The following is a 23,096-nucleotide window of genomic DNA, read 5'->3' on the forward strand; positions in this document are numbered from 1 at the left end:
GGGAGGTTGGGGAACCCTGGTCTAAAGGACGCATTTGGTAATGGTTGAAGGGGAAGGAATATCAACTACTACCATCTATGAACACAGAATAATTGTGTTGGAAACAACCTTGGAGGTCTTCTACTCCAGGGGTCACCAACCTTTCGAACCTCAGGGACCACTAAATTCATAATTTTAAATCCTGCAGACCACTAATATGATCTGCCTAATGACTGGCTGGGTGGGAGTGGCTAGGTGGTCATGTGACTGGGTGGATGTGGCCAACTTGATTTCACTCACATGGAGGGGCGCCTCACCGGCCTCTACTCGCCCCTCCCCTGGCCGCCCAGGCACTTTAGGGCCCCAATAGGAAGCAGTTGTTGGAGCTAAGCAGCCACCACGAGAAAGAATTGGTAAAACATCTCAGTTCAAATTGGATCTGACCAAGAAGGAGGCTCAGCAGAAGCACCTCACTGAGGACTACGAGCCTAGGCTTTCCAAGCAGAGGGAAGACCTGCGGGAGAGCAAGGCCAGGTACCGGCGCCTGGAGGCTCAGTGGGCTGAGATGGTCAGCCAGTTCCAGCCCATGATGCAGCCCCACTGGAACGAGCCCTCCGGCTCTTTGCCACCAGCAGTGCTTCCCTCCAGCCTTCGCCCAAAGCTCCCCACCAGGAGGCTGGAGCAGACCCCAAGTTGGAATTTCCTTCTCCCCCCTCCGACCCACACAAAAAGACCCCAAAGGGGGAGACTCTCTGCAGCAACACAAACGTTCATTGCACGCATCCATCCCAGGGGCCGTAGTTTGAGGACCCCTGATTTAGTGCAATATGAAAAATGCAAGGAATTTTTCTGTGGACCACCAAAATTTTCTCACGCACCACCAGTTGGTGACTACTGCTCTAGTCGAACCCCCTGGACTAGAATTTACCTGTAGGACCCTTTGTCGTCTGTGAAAACCGTGATCAGGGGGGAAGGCGCTCCTTTTTCAGAAATGATGATCTCAACTCCCTCCAATTCGGGGTGAATCTGCCCTTCCAGGAAGAGACCCGCTTTGCCGTATATCTCTATCAGCTTCCCAGGACAGCTTTCTGAGAAAAAAAAAAGGCAGGGAGAACGATGGGTGAGGAAGTTGCAAAAACTGACCGTTGTCTTACCTGAACGGTCCTTCTATGGGTGCTGCGAAGGGAATCCAATCATGGGTTAACTTAGCCTTCTAGCCTTGAGACTGAGTATGCAAATTTCAAAGTCACGCCTCCTCTGACTGGACTTCCGTTTCCTTTCAGTTCTTTACGAAGTCCACCGAAGGAGCATTATGTCAATCCTCAAACAAGCCGCAAGTCATCCGGCACTACAGAGTCAAGTCCAGTCAGTAACAAGTCACAGAGTCACAATCAAAATGGAGCCCTGACCAGCCGAAGCTGCGGGCGGGTTTGGATTCCCTTCGCAGCACCCATAGAAGGACCGTTCAGGTAAGACAACGGTCATTCTCCTGTGTGCTGCTTCGGGAATCCAATCATGGGATATATCAAAGCAATGAACTCCCAGGGCGGGAGCTAGGCTGGTCAGGCTCCTCCGCAGACGGAAGGACCCTTTGCAACACTCTCCGCCCAAAGGACGCCTCAGCCGAGGCGAAGACATCAATCTTGTAGTGGCGAATAAAAGGCGAGGGGGATGCCCAAGTGGCCGCCCTGCAAATCTCTTCTACAGACGCTTGCGTCGCCCAGGCCGCTGTGGTGGCCGCACTCCTGGTGGAGTGAGGAGTGATTCGCCTTGGAACCGGTCTGGAGTGGGTGTCATACGCCAACGCAATGCAAGCTTTCAACCATCGGCCGATGGTGTGGGAGGACACCCTCTGTCCCATTGAAGATGGCTGGAAGGAGACGAACAGAGCCTCCGATCTTCGGAACGACGCCGTGCGCTTCACATAGCGACGAAGAGCTCTGCGAACATCCAGATGGTGCCACTGACGTTCCTGCGGATGAGACGGGTGAGGACAAAAGTCCGGCAGGACAAGTTCTTGAGTTCTGTGAAACAATGAGTTTATCTTTGGAAGAAAGGTCGGATCCAAACGAAGCACTACCTTGTTCGGGTGGAAGATGCAAAGATCCGCACGAACAGAAAGGGCTGCTAGCTCCGACACCCTCCTGGCCGATGTTATGGCCACCAGGAAGGCCGTCTTGAGTGTCAACAAGCGGAGGCTGAGGGAATGTAGAGGCTCAAAGGGGGCAGCTGTTAGGGCCCTGAGAACCAAGGTCAAATCCCACGTGGGATAACGATGTACCGTCGGCGGTCGTAAGTTGGAAGCACCCTTAAGGAAGGTTCGAACTCGCGAGTGCTGAGATAAGGAGCAGCCTTGGCCACCCCCGACCACCGTCGACAAGGCTGTGACCTGACGGCGAAGCGTGTTTGGTGCCAACCCCTTGTTGAGGCCGGACTGCAAAAAATCCAGAACTTGGGGCACCGAGGCCTTGATGGGATCGACCCCGGTGCGCCGGCACCACCGGCAGAAGGCCTGCCAGGTAGCCTCGTAAATACGGGTAGTCGACGGGTGACGGGCCGCTTGAATTGTAGAAATGACTTCGTCCGAATAGTGGAGGGCCGCTAGCATCTCCCGCTCACGTGCCACACGGCTAACTGCAACAGCTGAGGGCCCGGGTGCCGGAGAGCCCCTTGGTGGAGCTGAATCTTGTCGTCCGGAATCCTCCAAGGACGCAAAACGGACAGATGGACGAGGTCTGCGTACCAGGGACGTCTGGGCCACATTGGAGCGACCAGCAGCACTTCCGCCTGTTCTGCCAAGATCTTCTGAATGACCGACGGAAGGATCGGGAGAGGAGGAAAGGCATAAAGAAGGCCGGCCGGCCAACGGCTGCGTAGAGCGTCTACTCCCTCCGCCCCCGGAGTCTGGTATCGGGAGTAAAACCGGGGAAGTTGTGCGTTGTGCGGATGAGCGAACAGATCCACCTCGGGCAGGCCGAAGCGGCGAGAGAGTTCCTGGAAGAGAATGGGGTGGAGCTGCCACTCCCCCTGATCCACAGTCGCTCTGCTCAGCCAGTCCGCCTGAGTGTTGGCTTCGCCCGAGATGTGCTCCGCCCGAATCGATGAGAGTCTGGGCTCCGCCCAATGGAACAACCTTTCCGTTTCCAGCATCAGAGCTCTGGACTGCGTTCCCCCTTGGCGGTTGATGTGAGCCTTGGAGGCCACATTGTCGGTCAAGATTAACACATGGCGATGAGATACAATGTCCCGAAACTCCAGGAGAGCCAGACGGATGGCCCGCAACTCCAGCCAGTTTATGCTGTTCGCCAGCTCCTGATCCGACCATCGACCTTGGGCCACCCTGTCCAGGGCATGGGCCCCCCATCCGAATAAGCTGGCGTCCGTTGTAACTTGAACGCAGTCCGGCTCCTTGAATGGACATCCCCGGAGGAGCCTGGATGACATCCACCAATGCAGGGACCGCCTGGCCTTGCCCGGGAGCTGCACCTTGATTTGGGAGTGACTGGTATGCGCTCTTTGGAAGGGCAGCAGGAACCACTGGAGAGGACGCGCATGGAACCTGGCCCAGGGCACCGCGCCGATGCAGGAGATCATCTTCCCTAGCAGTTTGGACAGCGACAGAAGCGGTACTCGGCGATGAGATAGCACATGATGCGCCAGGTGGTATATGCTCTGCCTCCTTTCCGGGGACAGGAAAACCTCGCACGACATCGAGTTGATGGTGGTTCCCAGATGAAGGAGGGACGTGGTTGGGCGCAGATGGCTCTTGGGCAGATTGAGGACAAATCCATGGTTTCGCAATGCGTCCATCGTGACCTGTAGGTCTCGGAGGGCCTGATCTCGAGAGGACGACAGCACCAACACGTCGTCCAAATAACAATTGATGCGTATTGGAATTGAACGAAGAGAGGCTGCCAATACTGCCAGAAGTTTGGTGAACGTGCGCGGGGCCGAGGAGAGGCCGAATGGCAAGGCCCGGTATTGATAATGACGGCCGTTGAAGTGAAACCGCAGGAACTTCCGATGTGCCGGATGAATGGGCACATGGAGGTACGCTTCTTTGATGTCTATGGAAGTCATCATGTCGCCTTGGCGGATGGAAGCCAATATGCTCTTTAGAGAGTGCATTTTGAATTTTTGGTATTTGATATACTGATTGAGCTGTTTCAAATCTAGGATTGCCCTCCATCCCCCGGAGTTCTTTGGTACTAGGAACAAGATGGAATAAAACCCTAGGCCTCCCTGCCCTTTGGGAACTTGTTCTATGGCCCTGATGGTGAGAAGATGAAATATCTCGGTGTCCATAAGGCGCCGCTTTGACGGGCACCTGGGCACAGGGCACCTGATGAACCTTCTCGGGGGGATGGATAGAAATTCTAGCGTGAGACCCAAACTCACTACTTGAAGGGCCCAGGCGTCTGACGTGAGCTCCGCCCATTGGTGGGCGAAGGCCAAGAGACGTCCTCCTATGGGCCCTACCTCCTGCGAGTCAGCGGTATCTGCGAAAGGATCGGTTGCCCGCTCCTCGGAATGACCGTCTACTCTGCGCCTGACTCTGCTGGCGCCCCCTGTCTCTGGCCCCAGCTCGGTCCTGGCCACGATCCTGTGCCTGGGAGAACCCCCTGGTATAGCTGGGGACATAGGGGGCGGAAGTAAACCCCGAGTCCCCAGACCGAAAGGGCTGCCGTCTACTATAAGGCTGTGGTCTTCTGGTCACACGGGCACTTGTGGAGGAAAGCACCTTACGTTTGTCCCGAGTCTCAATGAGAATGGGATCCAGCACTGAACCAAACAAGGCCCCGCCCTTAAAGGGCGTGGATGCTAGACGCCACTTAGATTTGATATCAGCTTGCCAGTGGCGGAGCCAGAGCAAACGGCGAGAAGCCACATTGGAAACCACAGCTCGGGATGCAAATTTTGCCGCGCTAAGGGTGGCATCAGCAGAAAACTCTAGGGCCGCTATCAGCTTGGTGACATCCTGATGGAGGCGCAGTTCCTCCGGGTCCAGCCTTTCCTGTAGTTGTCTCAGCCAAACTAAGGAAGTCCTATTAAAGAAAGAAGCTGCAGTAGCTGAGCGCAAGGCCCACGCTGCTGCCTGATGAGTTTTGCGAATGACCGATTCGGCCTTGCGGTCCTCGGCCTTCAATCCTTCCAAAATTTCAGAAGGAATTAACGCCGGTGAAGCAAGAGCAGCAATGGGAGCATCCACTGTGGGAAACTGGAGGAGAGTCTCCAACTCTGGAGAAGATGTGAAAAGCTTCCTATCACCAGACCCAGGGGGCTTAACTGCGGTCGGCTCATCCCACTGCTTTTGGATTAAATCAAGGAAAAGCTTAGGGGATGGAATAAAATCTTGCAGAGCCACCTGCTCAGCAAAGAGCCGCTCGGTGGCATCCAGGCCCACAGCAGCACTTTCTGCAGAAATTGCCTCCCCCATGTGGGCGGTAGTCTTGGCCTTGTACAGCAGGGATTTGAAAAGAGTGTGTCTGAAGAGCCCAGGGGCCGGAGGCTGGTCCACAGGAAAGCCCTCGTCACCAGAGAGTTCCCTATCCTGGATTTCACCTTCCTCCACTAAGGGAGATTGTGCGCTAAACACAGAGTGTAAAGGGGAAGGAGGATCAGTTTGCAGAATGGAAGAATCCCCTTGTACTGCTTGGGGAGCCAGGCCTGAGTAGGCCAGAGTAGGCCTGGAGACCTGGGATCTACGCGCTAATTCCGCATCCACCCCTCTGGAAATAGCCTCTGAGATCATGCTGTAAAAATCAGCAGGAAGGCCCAAATCCTGGCCCTCCAGAGGCCTGAGGCCTGCCGCTGTGGGGGTGAACGTGGCAGAAGGCCCAGCGCGTGGAGGTGAACGAAGAGAAGCCCCACTAGCCTCCGAAATAATTGGGGGGGATCGAGGCCCGAAAACCCCTACCTCAGGAATAGGGCCCTGGGGAAGCTGAATATCAGGGGACCAACCCTGCTCAACGACCCTCACCGGAGACACAGGTTGCTGAACCAGAACCGGAGGGGAACAAATGGGAGCCCCAGATGCCTTGGGGGGAACCTTGGCTTTGTCTTTGCGCTTGTGCGACTTATCCCGAACAGTAGATGAGGCTCGAGGCCTGCTAGTAGAGGCCCTGGTCGCGGCCCTACTAGGCCCAGGGCTGGCCCCCCCCTCGCCAGGGGAGCGGGGCTCAGAAACTGGCCCGACCGTACCTTGCACTACCGATTGATCAGCCATGATATGAATCTGAAAGAGCTCAATCAGCGAAACAAAGGAATGCAATTGAAAGCACTCGCCAAGAACGCCACGTGGAAGCAGAGACCAAGAGAAGCGACCTCCTTCCTGAGTCAGCAAACTCGAGTGAGGGAAAAGGGAGGGGCGGAAAGCAGTGCGCAAACTCAAGCGCGCGGAGAAATTCTGCCTTCTCATCCCAGGCATTACTGCGCATGCGTGAAAAACGCTTCCAAATAAGGCAACCGGCATCAAAGGCGCGAAATTTAAAGAAACCGCAGGGGAAATTCCCAAACAGCCGATCCATGTAATCCTCCGGCAGCCGCTCCAGCGAGGGCACAAAGGAGGGAGGCGGGGAGGAGGGGAAGACCCGCTCCGACAAGCCACAGGCTCGGATCTGACCGCGCTCGCAGGCGGGTGCTATCCGGCGTGGAGGGCAGCGCTGGGAGACTCAGCTTCCTTGCGCGCTGAAGTTAAGGGAGGGCAGGCGGAGAACGCCCCACTCCAGCTGTAGCAATCCGATATCCCTTCAAGGGAAATAGCGAGGGAGGAATCGGCTGGCAGAAATCTGCCGCCTTACCTCCAATCCAGCAAGAAATCCACAGTGGAAACCAAGTAAATCCAGCATTAACCTTGAAAAATTAGCAATTAATCAAGAGAGAGTTGAAAATAAGTCTCGTAGGCTTTGGACTGAGTAATAGAACTGAAAGGAAACGGAAGTCCAGTCAGAGGAGGCGTGACTTTGAAATTTGCATACTCAGTCTCAAGGCTAGAAGGCTAAGTTAACCCATGATTGGATTCCCGAAGCAGCACACAGGAGAATTACAGTAGTTCTAGATCAGAATTGCGGTTTCCACAATTTTGGCCACTACTGTATATACAAGAATCTAGTCAACTAATGGTCAGCACTAAATTGGTGCCAGGCAAGAGTGGAATTCAAGAAGGGTTGGACTTAAGACTGTTTGGGAGTTCTCTGGAGTATATCTTTAAAGGTGCAAATAATCTGCTTCAGTTTGGCAAGAATCTGTCTGTTGGTTGAGGAACAATCAAGGAAGCTGCTTAGAAGTACCATATTTTTTGGAGTATAAGACACACTTTCCCCTCAAAAAAGCGGGTGAGAATCTGGGTGCGTCTTATACACTGAATACAGCATTTTTAGCCACCCGAAACCCCAACCCCTTTGCAAAAATGGCCTTTAGGCGGCTTCCAGGATGCTCCTGGGGGTAGGGAGGGCAAGACTAAGCAAAAAATGGGCGTTTTTTGGTTGTTTTTGCCCCTCCCCCAGCCCCCAGGAGCACTCTATAAGCCTCCTAAAGGCCATGCATGCCCTTTTTTTGGATAAAAAACGGGCCCATTTTTGTGAAAAACGGGCCATTTTGGGGAGGTCTGCAGAGTGCAAAAACTTCTTTTAAAAATTTGCCTCTTTAAAATCTTGGTGCGTCTTATACTCGAAAAATACAGTAACTCTTCGTCTTTCTTGGGTTTGGGGGACTCACACTCTCCACTTTAACGAGTGATCATTCTTTCTTATTTCTAGCAGAAGGAATTATATTTTTTTCCTGATTCCCTGCTGTCCCCACTTGGGAGATGCCTTGGAAATACTGCGGAATGACTGCCAAGACTTACCACCACTGACCACGGTTTCAATGGAAGGAGGGTAGAAAAGAAGCTCTTTAGAGGATGGGGTCACCGTGATTTTCTCTCCAGATCTACAAAATCACACAATAAGAGGGTTGGGCCTTAAGACTATTCAGTCCAAAATTTCCAAAGATTTGTTGTGCAACTCCTAATGGCCCTAAATTCATAGCTAGGTGGAACATGAGTTTAGTTTATTACATTTTAAATTGCAAAGTCCCAAAAATTTAAATGGCAAACTGCATCTGGAGCCTCATACCTGGTTTAGTCTAAACCAGGGGTTAGCAATCTGAGGCTCTGGAGCCGCATGTGGCTCTTTCACCCTCTACTGTGGCTCCCTGCTGCTGGTTGGCGCCACAATTGATAGGGCTTCCGGTTAGGACAGGTAGAGGAAAAAGGACGCCATGCTAGGAGGAGACTCTATGGTGGGGGAACCGGACTTTTGGTCAGCAGAGGAAGAAGGATGCCATGCTAGGAGGAGACTCTATGGTGGGGGAACTGGACTTCTGGTTGACTCCAGAATTGAATTGGGGAGGGGGCGGTTCCTGATAGGACCTTTGTGGCTCTGAGTGTTTAAGGTTGTCAACCCCTGGTCTAAACTGTCATTCCAAGGCAATTTGAAGGAACCCCCTTTCAACTGCTCTGAATGTAAGAGACCAGGAGTTCTAGTCCCACTTTAGCCATGAAAGCCAGCTGGGTGACTTTGATCCAATCACCAGGAGACTGTGAGTTCTAGTCCCAACCTTAGCCATGAAAGCCAGCTGGGTGACTTTGGTCCAATCACCAGGAGACTGTGAGTTCTAGTCCCAACCTTAGCCATGAAAGCCAGCTGGTTGACTTTGGTCCAATCACCAGAAGACGGTGAGTTCTAGTCCCAACCTTAGCCATGAAAGCCAGCTGGGTGACTTTGGTCCAATCACCAGGAGACTGTGAGTTCTAGTCCCACCCCTAAACCGGTTGAGGCCAATCACTCTCTCTCTCTCTCTCTCAGCCCAACTCACACGGTTGCCCTTGTGGGGACAATAGGAGAAAGACATCCTGTTGGACATGTTCAATGTATCATTTGTAAAAATCATAAGGGCAGAATAGAAAGAAACAAACACGCAAAAGGGGTTTTCTTCAACACAAGGTCAACATACCTTGCCCAATAGGAAAAATCATAGTGGAATGGACCTAAGAGCTCCTCCACCATTTCCTGAACTGGTGGCTTAGAGCCTTCTTCATCTGGTCCTTTCTTCTCTCTCTCCTGCCGGCGAGTTTCTATTTCAGCCCTTTGCTGCTCCTGGCGTAGCTCTTGTTGGGATTTCAACGGCCCAAGCACCAAATCAGGCTCACTGTCAATCGAAGACCTATGAGAGGGGGGGGGGGGGAAATGTTGCCTTGTGAAAGCCACTGCAGCTTCTTCAACTCAACTATTTCATCTGATGCATCAAGGACTAAATGGGAACCATCGTTCCCCAACCCAGCACGCAAAAGGCGTATAGGAGACCTCCATCTCCATGTCAACGAGGAAGAGCATCCACAACACATTTAATGTCCTCCTCTGGTCTTCTACTACTTGAACTCCTTATCTAAAGAACTCATCATTCCTGCATTCAAAGCAAATGAACCATCCCTGGATTATTGCAATGAAGGAACTCCCAGGCTAGTATGGCCATCAGATCAAACATAGGGCAGTTTGGACTAGGGGAACTTGTAATATAACATACGTTTTGGCAGGAGTTAAGGACTTTGTAATTGTTGTGGCCCGCCAGCAGAGCTGGCAGCAGATTCGGACAGTGAGGAGGCTGGGAAGGAACATGGGCCAGTCCTGGAGTCTGGGGAAGGCTCTGATGAGGGCTCTGTGTCAGAAGCAGAGAGGGGGCCAGGGCCGTATGCCAGTTATCAGCTGCCTTCAGAGTCAGACATACAAGTTATTGTTGTGGCCCGCCAGCGGGCAGCAGAGCTGGCAGCAGATTCGGACAGTGAGGAGGTTAGGGAGGAACACGGCCCAGTGCCAGAGTCTGGGGAAGGCTCGGATGAGGGCTCTGTGTCGGAGGCAGAGAGGGGGCCAAAGCCATCTGGTAGTTATTTGCTGCCTCCAGAGCCTGACGTCAGCAAGGCAGAAGAACAGCGGGAGCCTGTTCCCAGTGTGCGCATGCGCAGAGCTGCCAGAAGGCAAGAACAATTAAGAAAACAGGGCCGACTTGGGAGTAAGGCTTGGAGATGATTGTCCCCTCGCATAAGACATAAAAGAGGAGCAAACGGAATGTGAACTTTTCCAAGAAGCAATTAGTTCATCTGGTCGGTTCAAGCTTTGAGACGTTCTGTTTGACTCTGTGCTAAGTTTGGCCTTGCTCTGCATTTGGCAATTAGGTCTCTGGCAGCATTCCCAGGGAGATAAGGAGGGTGTTTATTAACATTCCCCCTGTAAGACTGTGGCAATTCGAGAAGACATCTGCCGGAAACTTCACAGACTGTTTGTGAAGCCTTGTGGACTGTGAATGACCATAATTCACAGCCGTATAAATAAAAGAAGGTTTTGAAGACTAAGATTGTGATTTATGCTTTCTCAAGAAGCCTAGGTCAGAACAGTAATATTTCAAATATTGCTGCAACACATTCCCCAGAGCCTATCATTATGGACCACGCTGTTCAGCAACATTTGGAGAACATCTGTCATTCCTAAGGTTCTACTAACTTCTATGAAATGAAGAAGAAAATAGAGGACTTGAAATCTAGGAGAGATAAAAGATGCCAGAATATATCTCAGTTCCTCCATCCTGGTCTATTCAAGAACCACCAATGCTGGACCAAAGATGAAACACATTTCAAGGACAGCCTCCTGAAGGCCATCAGACTCTTACCGAATGGTCACCATCACATCCATCAGTTTGTCCGTGGTAATTGTTCCAAGCACGTGGTGACGAATTGCAGTCAAGGTCAAGATACTTGGAGCAGACCTGCATCAACAACCCAACCAAAAAGTGGAATTAGAAGAAAAACGTACTCTCAAGCGTTGGCTCCCATCACACTTTGGATACAAGAAGCCCAAATGACCTTATTGTCAGGAAACCTTTTGAAACTTCTGCAGCCTACCGTATTTTTCGGAGTATAAGACACACCCTGCAGCCTGAAACAGCTGATCATTGGGAAGCCGTGCTTAAACTGAAATGGAAAGTGATATTTGCTGTTTGCTGCAAATGAGGCAAATTGCTGGGAGGCAGATTTCCCCCCCCCCCCTTGTTTTTCTCTCCAAAAGCTAGGTGCGTCTTATACTTCGGAGCGTCTTATACTCTGAAAAATATGGTAAATGGTTCACAACAACCCCTACAGGTTACAGAAATTAAGAAAGGAAAATGTAGTTCACTACCGTTGGGTCACAAGTCTAAAAAAATGGAAAAAGACTGATACAGCTTATCAAAGTTTATCCATAAAATGTCAGCCTGGGTGGACCTATGTTATTCACAAAATTGTGGCTAAGGTGAGCATGGCTAATCACAAAGGGCCCATTTCCCCACAAGGCAAGTTGGCCTCTCCCACCTTCTCAACCGGAAAGGTTTTGAGACCCACAAAGAAGCAATTGTCTCACATCTGCACAAGCAACCCTCAAATCGCTTCCTTTGGACTCCTGATGGACATCGTCCAAAATATTTCCCCATCAACCATGCTTACGTGTCGTAGGTGTAGTATTCGTGTTCAAATCGGTGGCAGGAGCGGGGTGTTACTTCATACACACCTGGAGAGGATGAACAAAACAGTGCCTCGTATTTCAAAACCATTGAAGCTCGCGAGAAGCTGGCAAAGGAGTTGGACTAGTTTTTTAAAAATGCACAAGTAGAAGCCGTGGGAAGGAAATTCTTCAGAGGCTCTGCCTTAACTGGCATGCTATTAAGTCTGCTGAGAACTTTTTTCCCCCCAGCTTTCAAGGTTTATATTTTTACCTTAACCGTTTCTGAAATCCACACGGTTCTTGAGTTTTGTCAGCTACACAAAGACGGGGTCAACTGTCCGACTAACAAGCAAACACTCTCGGGAGGTTTGAATTCCCAAAAGTTAAAACTTTATTGGGTACACCATTTTGGTACTGAAGAAACAAAACCAGCTCTGTTTTTCCCGCGCAAATCCTCGCCTGGTTAAACAAGAGTTTCCCCTTCTCCCCAACCCTGAGTGAGCACACTGTCCAATAATGAGACATCCTTTTGTTATGGGAGCAGTCCATCTCCTTCTCAAGCACCCGCAGCGGTGACCTTGATGGCTTCCATGCTCCCACGACCTCCACATACCTTCTTGGCATTCCATTTCCCCCTTCCCTCCCCCCCCCCCCGGGTTCATTGCCAATTTGAAAGCATTCGGTTTTGAAAAGAAGCCAAGTGGTTCACCACTATTTCCAAACTATTTCAACCCACAGGTTCTTCTGCTGTGTTCTGATTATTAAATGTGACTTGTTCATCCAGATATTGCATCAAACGATAATTACTCCAATCCAAGTTTGCCCAAAAACCTACACCCCTATTTCTTTGGGGTTAAGAAAAACAGAAGGTCTTCTGCCTTTTCTTCTTGACCTCAACTCCTTTCTACCCAACTGTCATCTTAAACCAGGGGTCAGTAACCTTAAACACTCGAAGAGCCACAAAGGTCCTAATTGGAAGCCCTCCATTCAATTCTGGAGCCGTCCAGATGTCCGATTCCCCACACCATAGAGTCTCCTCCTAGCTCAGTGTCCTTTTTCCTCTACCTGTCTTAACCAAAAGCCCTATCAATTGTGGAGCTGACCGGCAACAGGGAGCCACAGCAGAGGGATGAAAGAGCCACATGCAGCTCCAGAGCTGCAAGTTGCCAACCCTTGTCTTAAACAGAAGTCATCAAGTCAACTTCAACAACGTATGGATCAACTCACTTTTTCTCTGATCTGGTTCGGGCAGCTCCCAAACCAGAATATCTACTGAATTAATCAGAAATGGCCAGCTCTCACATTACACACACACACACACACACACAGTCAAAATATCACAAACCAAACTGTGCTTTAGGAGTATAAAAGGTGTGCCTTTCATTTTTATGACCGTCTGACTTGACATATTTTATCTCCAAAAATATCTTCTTTATCTCCCAAATGTGCTGCAAGAAAACTTCTTTTGTTTTCAACTTGTCCCCTTAAGAATTCCTACCTGGCTTGGAGAGGCAGAACCTGTTCACACCTTTGGATAGGTTGTAAACACCAACATTTTCCAGTCCGTTTCCATCTTGGTAGAATTCCTAAAGAGCATTAAAATCCCGGTCAAAAGATGGAGAGAAGAAATAAGCTGAACGCCTAAGCCAGAAGACATTTGTGTACAGGCAGTCCTTGACTTACAATCGAGCCCCAAATTCCTGTCGCTAAATGAAACATGTATTAAGCGAACTGTGCCCCTATTTATGACCTTTCCTGCCACAGAGGCTCAGCGAATCGTTGAAAGTCGTTAAGTTAGTTACGTGGTTTTTTAAAATGAATTTGGCTTCCCAAATGTGACTTTGCTGGTCAGGAGATCACATGGTCCCGGGACTCCACAATCATCATGAGTCACGATTTGCTAAGTATCTGAATTTTGATCACATGACCACGGGGAATGCTGCAGTGGTCGTTAAGTGTGAAAAATGGTTGTAAGCCAAAGTTCCATCGTAACTTTGAAAAGCCACTAAACAAACTAGCAGTCTTCCAATATCCCAGGGGCGGCCACAAAGAAGAGGACGTCAAACTATTCTCCAAAGCACCTGAAGGCAGGACAAGATGCAATGGATGGAAACTAATCGAGGAGAAGCAACTTAGAACTGAGGAGAAATTTCCAGACAGTTAGAACAATTAATCAGTGGAACAGCTTGCCTCCAGAAGTTGTGAATGCCCCAACATTGGAACTCTTTAAGAAAACATTGGATAACCATTTGTCTGAAGCGGTGTAGGGTTTCCAACCTGGGTAGGGGGTTGGACTAGAAGACCTCCAAGGTCCCTTCCAACTCTGCTATTCTATTCTATTCTAAACTGTTTGTAAGTAGAGGTTCGTAAGAAGAAGCCTGCAGTACTGCGCTCTAACCACTGCACCCCCAAGGTTCATGAACGGTTACATACGTTCCATGGATTTGATTTGGTTACGTACCAAAGTGATGGCATGGGAAAGAGAACATCGCAGCATATAACCCGTCTGGCGGAATTCGATGCCCGATACATCCTCCTCCACAACTTCTATCTCCAAGGACTTATTCTTCCAACACCAGTCTTCTTGGATGATGCTCACTTGAAATTAAGAAAAAAAAATTGGATCGTGGAAAGATAGAAGCCTCACTAACCAGCTTGGTTTCTAAGTACTGTATTTTTCGGACTATAAGATGCACTGGAGTATAAGACGCACCATGATTTTGAAGAGGCAATTTTTTTTAAAAAAGGTTTTTCACTCTGCAGGCTTCCCAAACCCTCTGCATGCCTCGCTTTTTGCAACAAAAAAAGGAGGGGAGGGGCATGCAGAGCTTTGGGAGTCTTGTAGAGTGCTCTTGGGGGCTGGGGGTGGGTGGGAAACAAGCAAAAAACGGCCTGTTTTTTTGCAAAAACAGGGCGGGGTTTTTTGGGGGGGAAGAGTATGTAGAGGCTTTGGGAGGCTTGTAGAGTGCTCCTGGGGGCTGCGAGGGGCAAAAACAAAAACAACAAACCCCAGGAACACTTTGCAGGCCTCCCAAACCCTCTGCACGTCCATTTTTGCAAAGGGGGCGGGGTTTCGGTAGGCCAAAAATGCTGTATTCGGTGTACAAGATGCACCCAGATTCTCACCGTCTTTTCTGGAGGAAAAAGGTGCATCTTATACTCTGGAAAATACGGTAACCAACACTGCCTAAGCATGCACATCCAAAGATCAGCCACTTTAAACCGAGTAATGCTGAAAAAAAGCTGGTCATATATTTGGGGCTCTGCATGCTTCAAGACAGAGTCTACACAGCTCGCATGGGTGGTCCTCAACTTACGGCCACACCTGAGTCCAAAATGTTATGTTACTGAGATATGTTAAGTGAGTTTGGCCCCCATTTTAGGACTTTCCTTGCCACATTTTGTTAAGTGAATCGCTGCAGCTGTTAAATTAGCAGCAAGGTTGTTAAGTGAATCAGATTTCTCCATTGACCCATGGAAGTAGTGCAACATAAGGATAAAAAGCGGTCATTGAAACGATCTGTTGTAAGTTGAGGACTACCTGTATAGCAGTGTTTCTCAACCTTGGCGACTTTAAGTCCTGTGGACGTCAACTCCCAGAATCCCCCAGCCAGCTGCCTGGGGGATTCTGGGAGTTGACGTCCACAGGACTTAAAGTCGCCAAGGTTGAGAAACACTGCTGTATAGCAATAACACTTAGACTTATACACCGCTTCACAGTCCTTTCCCAGCCCTCTCTAAGAGGTTTACAGAGTCGGCCTCTTGCCCCCAAACAATCTGGGTTCTCATTTTCATCCACCTCGGAAGGTTGGAAGGCTGAGTCAACCTTGAGCCTGGTGAGATTTGAACTGCTGGCAGTTGGCAGAATTAGTCTGCAATACTGCATTCTAACTACTGTGCAGGCAGGCAGGCAGGCAGGCAGGCAGGCAGGCAGGCAGGCAGGAAGGAAGGAAGGAAGGAAGGAAGGAAGGAAGGAAGGCTGAGTCAACCTTGAGCCTGGTGAGATTTGAACTGCTGGCAGTTGGCAGAATTAGCCTGCAATACTGCAATCTAACTACTGTGTACGAAGGAAGGAAGGAAGGAAGGAAGGAAGGAAGGAAGGAAGGAAGGAAGGAAGGAAGGAAGGCTGAGTCAACCTTGAGCCTGTTGAGAATCGAACTCCTGGTATACGGGCAGAGTTAGACTGTAGTACTGCACTCTAAGCACTGTGCCATCTCCGGCCATATGAGCCCAATTGTTATTTATTTAAAATTGATATATTCATAAGGCAACTGCTTTCTATTCACAGGCATGTTTTTCGCACTCAAATAGCAACCTGCCAAATGATGCAGCTGCTTTAATGAGCAACAGAGAGAAGCTGTACTGCTATACCAAACTGGTCCTCAGCCAAACCTCAAGATGGAAATGAGCAGAAAAGGCGTCTGATAGAAGTGCTAAAAAGATGTAGTAGATTCTTACTTTTGTACTTGCCCGGCAGGACATTTTCAAAGGTAAAAGCCAAGGAGGTTGACTTGGCTGCAAGTTGGAGGCTTCGTTTTTCTCCTGGCCGAAGGATGGACTGAAGTATCACCATCAATTCCCCACAACCATCTGAGGGAAAGAGAAACGAGGAATGAGAACAGATGAACCACGCAACAGTGGGCTAGGTGAATTCAGTCACCTCCTCTGGACCTCTGGCTATTTTGGGGTTCCAACTTCTCAGACCATCAGAAGGTGAACACCAAGATAGTGAACTGCCCAATGCAACAGAAGCCCAGATAGGAATAGGAATAGGAGTAGAGTAGAATAGAATAAGAGTAGAGAAGAGTAGAGTAGTGTAGAATAGGAACAGAGTAGAGAAGGGATAGGAATAGGAGTAGAGTAGAGTAGAGTAGAGTAGAATAGAATTAAGTGTAGAATTGAATAGAATAGAAACATGAATAGAAGTACCGTATATACTCGAGTATAGGCCGACCCGAATATAAGCCGAGGCACCTAATTTTACCACAAAAAACTGGAAAAGTTATTGACTCGAGTATAAGCCTAGGGTGGGAAATGCAGCAGCTACCGGTAAATTTCAAAAATAAAAATAGATACCAATAATGTTTTTGAATATTTATTTCAAAGAAAAACAGTAAACTAGCGGTGTATTCAATGAAATACTTCACTCACCTCATGATGCTGATGTCCCGCTGTGATGATGATGTCCCGTGCAGCCGCGGGAGTGATGTCCCGCCTCCTATGACACACGGCACAGTGATTCCTATCATTGGATCACTGTACCAGAGGAGGTGGGACATCGCTATGTGGCTGCTTGCCATAACAAGGAGGAGGTGGGACATCGTTGCAGAGCGGCAGGAGGGGGAGGAAGGGGAATCGTAAGACAGCCCTGCATTACATTAGAACGTGAGGAGGGGGGATGGTGCGGTGCGCGCTGCGCGGCAAACTGACACAGAGGGAGGGGAAACTCACAGGGGCACTGGGCCATTCACGAGTGTCACCCAGCGGCATGGCCCCGCCCCTTTTTCTCCTCCATTTCGGGCAAATTTTTCACTGACTCGAGTATAAGCCGAGGCAGCTTTTTTCAGCCCAAAAAGTGGGCTGAAAAAATAGGCTTATACTCGAGTATATACAGTAATAGAGTAGAACAGAATTAAGAGTAGAATAGAAATAATAGAACAGAATTAAGAATAGAGTAGAACAGAATTAAGAGTAGAATAGAATAGAGATAAGAATAGAATTAAGAATAGAATAGAATTAAGAATAGAATAGAATTCTTTATTGGCCAAGTGAGATTGGACACAGAAGGAATTTTTCTTCGGTGCATAAGCTCTCAGTGTACATAAAAGCTATGTGATAAATCATGATCCTAGTCATCATAAAAATACTTTCATTATAAATCTTAAGATACCACAGTGATAGAATCAACATAAATTGTACTAGGAAACTTGTCAGAGTTGCGCACAATGTAACTATGTGAGACAACCCAGGAGCAAATACTGTAAACAGAGGTATGTGTTTAAATAGTGGTTTTATTCACAAAGAATATATACATACATGTACTTTAGTCAGATCTCAAACAAATAGCAATCAGCAATTACAGCATGGAAGCAAACATGGAGAGATGTGCCCCAACAGGGCCTCTTCTTATTACAGGCTCTTAAAGTGATATCAGCCCAAAAACCTTGCTGATTCATTTCCAGCACTACATCATTGTAGCAGCTGGTCAGCTCTTAAATCATTACCCTGACAAAACTAAATAATATAATGTAAATCGTAAAGATACAAGCAACAAAGTTATAGTCATACGGAAGGACGGGTCACACCCTGTGTTTTTCGGGGACCGGGAGGAAAAAATAGCTTACCCAAGCAAGTGATCTTCCCGGAAACAGAAGCCAAGAACTGAGAGAAGATCACATCCATCACTGGCTTGGAAGCCACCGTAACAGGAAACACTTTGGGTTTTAAAGCAAGTCCTGCTCTCATTTCTGCATCGGGAACAATGACCTGCAAGAAAGCAACTCAGGAATCCAGGATAGATTTTGGAAAACCAAACATCCAATTAAAAAAAAAAAACTTCTAGGCGGTTCCTGTCTGCCAATGGCTCTTTTTGGTGATGTTTGCCACAATTTCTGCAATCTTTTTTACTACGGTCTTAGAACCACAGAAGATTTCCCCTGTTCTGTTGCTGCAATCAAATACAAGTAGCAGGAATCACTCCCATGCACTGCAACATAGCAGATCCTCACGTATGATAAACAAGGAATCCCGGCTTAAGAAATTGCATGCAGCCCACTGGTTTCTATACTCGGAAAAAGCTGGTAAACTGTTCTGACCCACCTCGTCCCACACCAACACACAGTCCGAGCCAAAGATATGTTATGGCCATTTGCAAATGTCCATTTGCAAAGTAGAAACAAACAGTTCTTAATCTGTTAAAAAAAAAAACCTTTCCTGTTTCTAGTATAAAAATCCCAAGGATGATTTGAACACTTTGGTATAATTGTATGTAGTGACCATTTTATATTAGAAAGATCTTTGTATATTAAACGGACCAATGATGATGTAATGAACAATTGATACACATATAATTTGAAATACTTAACCACTATATGGATTAACAATTAATAATGGAGAACTACTCTTCAAACTCTGGATGATTGGTGGCATTATGGCCAATTGAAAATATGAACGTATATTATAAATTAATGGGAATTCTTTGTTCTAATCTCCGCTCTTTCTCCTTGGAGATAGGTGATATTATAATACTTTAAAGACATTGTTATTTGATAGATAATTATGAATTCAAGGAAATAAGGATTGTTGCAAATGAAAGATTATTAATGGTAATTTGAACACATAATGCTCAATGACAGCGAAATATTCAGTTATGTTTAATGCAAAACCAGTGATGTTATTCTTAATCTTAAGAATTGATGCACAAAAACCTGTAACCAAATGACATGCTTGATGAAATGGAGGAAAGTTGTTTTTTTTTCTTGCTCCTGTTTTGTATGTGTTCTTTTGTTTTTTAAGAAAAAGAATATATACCGTATATACTCGAGTATAGGCCGACCCGAATATAAGCCGAGGCACCTAATTTTACCACAAAAAACTGGAAAAGTTATTGACTCGAGTATAAGCCTAGGGTGGGAAATGCAGCAGCTACCGGTAAATTTCAAAAATAAAAATAGATACCAATAATGTTTTTGAATATTTATTTCAAAGAAAAACAGTAAACTAGCGGTGTATTCAATGAAATACTTCACTCACCTCATGATGCTGATGTCCCGCTGTGATGATGATGTCCCGTGCAGCCGCGGGAGTGATGTCCCGCCTCCTATGACACACGGCACAGTGATTCCTATCATTGGATCACTGTACCAGAGGAGGTGGGACATCGCTATGTGGCTGCTTGCCATAACAAGGAGGAGGTGGGACATCGTTGCAGAGCGGCAGGAGGGGGAGGAAGGGGAATCGTAAGACAGCCCTGCATTACATTAGAACGTGAGGAGGGGGGATGGTGCGGTGCGCGCTGCGCGGCAAACTGACACAGAGGGAGGGGAAACTCACAGGGGCACTGGGCCATTCACGAGTGTCACCCAGCGGCATGGCCCCGCCCCTTTTTCTCCTCCATTTCGGGCAAATTTTTCACTGACTCGAGTATAAGCCGAGGCAGCTTTTTTCAGCCCAAAAAGTGGGCTGAAAAACTAGGCTTATACTCGAGTATGTATACATACATACATACATACATACATACATACATACATACATACATATATATATATATAAATAAAAATCCCAAGGAAACAAGGTCCAAGATTCCATTTGTAACTGGAAAAAGCAAAAGAACAGAAAAATGATAGTAAACATAGAACATACCTGAAGAACATATAATCCTGGTTTCGCCTTGAAACAAAACCCACCGCGAGCATCGGTTTCAGTGGTCATCAGCACAGCCTTATCCTTATCCTGCGGCCACATGTTCACTTTGTACTTGGTGATCTGCTTGATCGATTCGGGGAAGCGGGTCACAGAGATCTGCCCACAGACGCTGAATCTATGTTTTGTTTTGGAACAAAGGAGAAACAGATGTGAAATTCACATAGTGGCTAGAAACATGGCCAATTCCGTTTAGGCAGGGACACCTTTTAAGGGGCACTCACTCTGTTACTATGATGTCAGCCAGCTGTGGGGTGTTGGGAGCAATCTTCACCGTGATGGTATCGAAGAAGAGGTGGTCTTTGTGAGCCTGGATGGTGTAGGTGCCGGTGGTGATGTTTTCAAGGCGGAAAGAACCATCCGACCGGGTCATAACTGGAAGCGGGGGGAAAAGGAACAAGCAGGCAAAGGTGAGAAAAATAAAAGTAATCTATCCATCTGCAAAGAAACTGGGACTTAAACTTTCAGAATGCCTAGTGACTTTCCTGGCTACAGGTCGGGAATTTCAAAAATTGTTGTTGTTAGTTTCGAAGTCATGTCCAACCCATGGATGACGTTCCTCCAGGCCTTCCTGTCCTCTATCATCCTCTGGAGTACATTTAAGCTCATGCCGACTGCTTTGGTGACTGCATCCAGCCACCTCCTTCTCTGTCGTCCCCTTCTTCTTTTGCCCTCCATCGTTCCCAGCATGAGGCTCTTCTCCAGGGAGTCCTTCTTCCTTCTCATTAGGTGGCCAAAGTCTTTGAGTTTCCTCTTCAAGATCTGGCCTTCTAAAGAGCAGTCAGGGTTGATCTCCTCTAGGACTGACCGGTTGGATGGCCTTGCAGTCCTCCTTCTTTTGCCCGCCATCTTTCCCAGCATGAGGATCTTCTCCAGGGAGTCCTTCCTTCTCATCAGGTGGCCAAAGTCTTTGAGTTTCCTCTTCAGGATCTGGCCTTCTAAAGAGCAGTTAGGGTTGATCTCCTCTAGGACTGACCAGTTGGATGGCCTTGCTGTCCAAGGGACTCGCAGACGTCTTCTCCAGCACCAGAGTTCAAAGGCCTCCATTCTTTGGTGCTCAGCCTTCCTTATGGTCCAACCTTCACAGCCATCCATTGCAACTGGGAAAACCACAGCCTTGACTAGATGCATTTGTGTTGGCAGGGTGATGTCTCTGCTTTTTAGGATGCCGCCTAGATTTGCCACAGATAGTAAGTACCTCTTAAAGCCTTTAAACCCCCCGATTTCTTCTAAGTCTTTGCAACAATGCTGCACTGACTTTTATACAACCGTTGCTTCTACACACAATCTTTCAGGGGTGTCCAACCTTGGGAACTTTTAAGACTTGTGGATTTCAACTCCCAGATTCCCCAGCCAGCACACGCTGAACCTGAAATAGTATAGGCCCGTGATAGCAAAGCTATGGCATGTGTGCCCAAAGTGGCATGTGGAGCCATGTCGCTTGGCAGGCGGGGTATCGCCTGTTCCTCTTCCCCGGTTTCTGGCGCGCATGCGCACACGACGATCAGCTGGGCTTTGTGAGTGCGGCAGTGCCAGAAACTGGAAAAGCTAGATGTTTGATGGTATGAGCATGCGCCAGCTGATGGCATGTGTGCATGTCTGACAGTAACCAGAAGGCTGGGGCACATGTATGTGCCAGGAACTGGAAGTTTTCCAGTGCAGGCACGCCCCCCCTGGGAAGCTCTTCTTTCCGTGACCCGTCAAAACCGCGGTCCACAAAAGCGTGATCGACGAAAGCGCGCATTTGACATCATCACAGCGTGACGAAAAAAATTAAAAATTGAAATAAAAATAAAATTAAAGCAAGCCGATTCACATAAAGGTAAGGGTTAAGTTTAGGGTTAGGGTTAGGTTAAGGGTTAGGTTTAGAGCGTTAGGGTTACGTTTAGCGTTAGGTTAAGGGTTAGCATTAGGTTTAGGGTTAGGTTAAGGGTTAGGTTTAGGGTTAGATTTAGGGTTAGGTTTAGGGTTAGATTTAGGGTTAGGTTTGGGGGGGTTACGGTAAGGTTTTCGCTTTATTTTTACATTTATCGATCACAGTGCGATGTTTTCGTCGCGCTGTGATGACGTCACGTACGCGCTTTTGTCGAGCGCGATTTTGTCGTCCGCGGTTTTGTGGTGGAACCCTTCTTTCTGGATGTGGCCCAGACGAGCACCTGGTTCGTGCGTGAAATACTTCCTTTTGGGCACTCAAGAAGTGCTGTGCGTGCCGAAAAGGTTCACCATCCCTGGTAAAGGTTCTCCTGCTTGAGCAGAGGGCTGGACTAGAAGGCCTCCAAGGTTCCCTCCAGCTCTATTCAAGTCCCACCAGTCTTAAAAGTTGCCCAATTTGCACAAATTATAAACTAACACGATCACCATCACTTAAAGAAAATATATACAAAATGTTTTATCGTTGGCATTTATCACCAACAAGATTGGCCAAAATGTACCCAAACATGAAGCCGACCTGCTGGAAGTGTAAAAAAGTACAAGGGACCTATTATCACATATGGTGGACCTGCCCGGAAAGACAAAAATATTGGACAAAAATTTGGAAATGGGTGCAAGAAATTACAGGAGAACAGATAAAATAGAAACCCGAAATCTTTCTACTGGGAATAATCAAAGGGAAATATACAAAGAAAATTAAGTACATATTAACACATCTGCTAACGACAGCTAGAATAGCATTTGCCCAATGCTGGAAACAAAATAATACCCCCTCGGACGAATTAGTGATAAAAAAAAAACTTTGGATTGTGCAGAGATAGACAAATTAACACTGAAATTAAAAGGTAAAGAAGAGTCGGAATATTATGAAATTTGGAACAATTGGTACAAATGGCTGCAAAACAAGAATAAAATTAATTAAGCCCAAAAATAATATATATATAAATATATATAGAACTGTGTATAAAGTATGTAAATATACAAGCGGAATATTATATACATGTAAAGGTATGATGACATAACAATGTTGATGTAATGACTGTAAGGTGTTGTAGAAGGGAAAAAATAATAATAAAAAAATCTGCTAAAAAAGTTGCCCAATTTGAACATCGCCGATGGAGGTCAAGATGGAAACTGGCACCCACCTTTAAACTGGCTGTTCAGGATCACGGTGGCATCCGGCACGCCTTCGCCCTCGGGGCTGTTCAAAATCCTGCCGGTGACCGAGAACCCCATGACGTGGAAGACTGGCTGAAA

The 23,096-nt window shown here is 47.8% G+C and overlaps 1 protein-coding gene across 2 annotated transcripts in view; it reads right to left on the minus strand.

Annotated features, from left to right (window-relative positions):
* Positions 1-23,096, minus strand: part of LOC116517449 (nodal modulator 1-like) — a 55,201-nt gene that overhangs the window by 13,892 nt on the left and 18,213 nt on the right. For both annotated transcript variants that reach the window (XM_032230380.1, XM_032230381.1), the window contains exons 11-22: positions 22,985-23,090; positions 20,132-20,282; positions 19,848-20,025; positions 17,831-17,972; positions 15,945-16,076; positions 13,948-14,084; positions 12,985-13,072; positions 11,489-11,552; positions 10,681-10,776; positions 8,974-9,183; positions 7,826-7,908; positions 908-1,067 (exon numbers count right to left, since the gene is read on the minus strand). In XM_032230380.1, the coding sequence (XP_032086271.1) occupies positions 908-1,067; positions 7,826-7,908; positions 8,974-9,183; positions 10,681-10,776; positions 11,489-11,552; positions 12,985-13,072; positions 13,948-14,084; positions 15,945-16,076; positions 17,831-17,972; positions 19,848-20,025; positions 20,132-20,282; positions 22,985-23,090 (1,547 nt within the window). The remainder of the gene's footprint in view (positions 1-907; positions 1,068-7,825; positions 7,909-8,973; positions 9,184-10,680; positions 10,777-11,488; positions 11,553-12,984; positions 13,073-13,947; positions 14,085-15,944; positions 16,077-17,830; positions 17,973-19,847; positions 20,026-20,131; positions 20,283-22,984; positions 23,091-23,096) is intronic.

The sequence above is a fragment of the Thamnophis elegans genome, chromosome 14 (assembly GCF_009769535.1).
Source record: "Thamnophis elegans isolate rThaEle1 chromosome 14, rThaEle1.pri, whole genome shotgun sequence".
Classification (NCBI taxonomy): domain Eukaryota; kingdom Metazoa; phylum Chordata; class Lepidosauria; order Squamata; family Colubridae; genus Thamnophis; species Thamnophis elegans.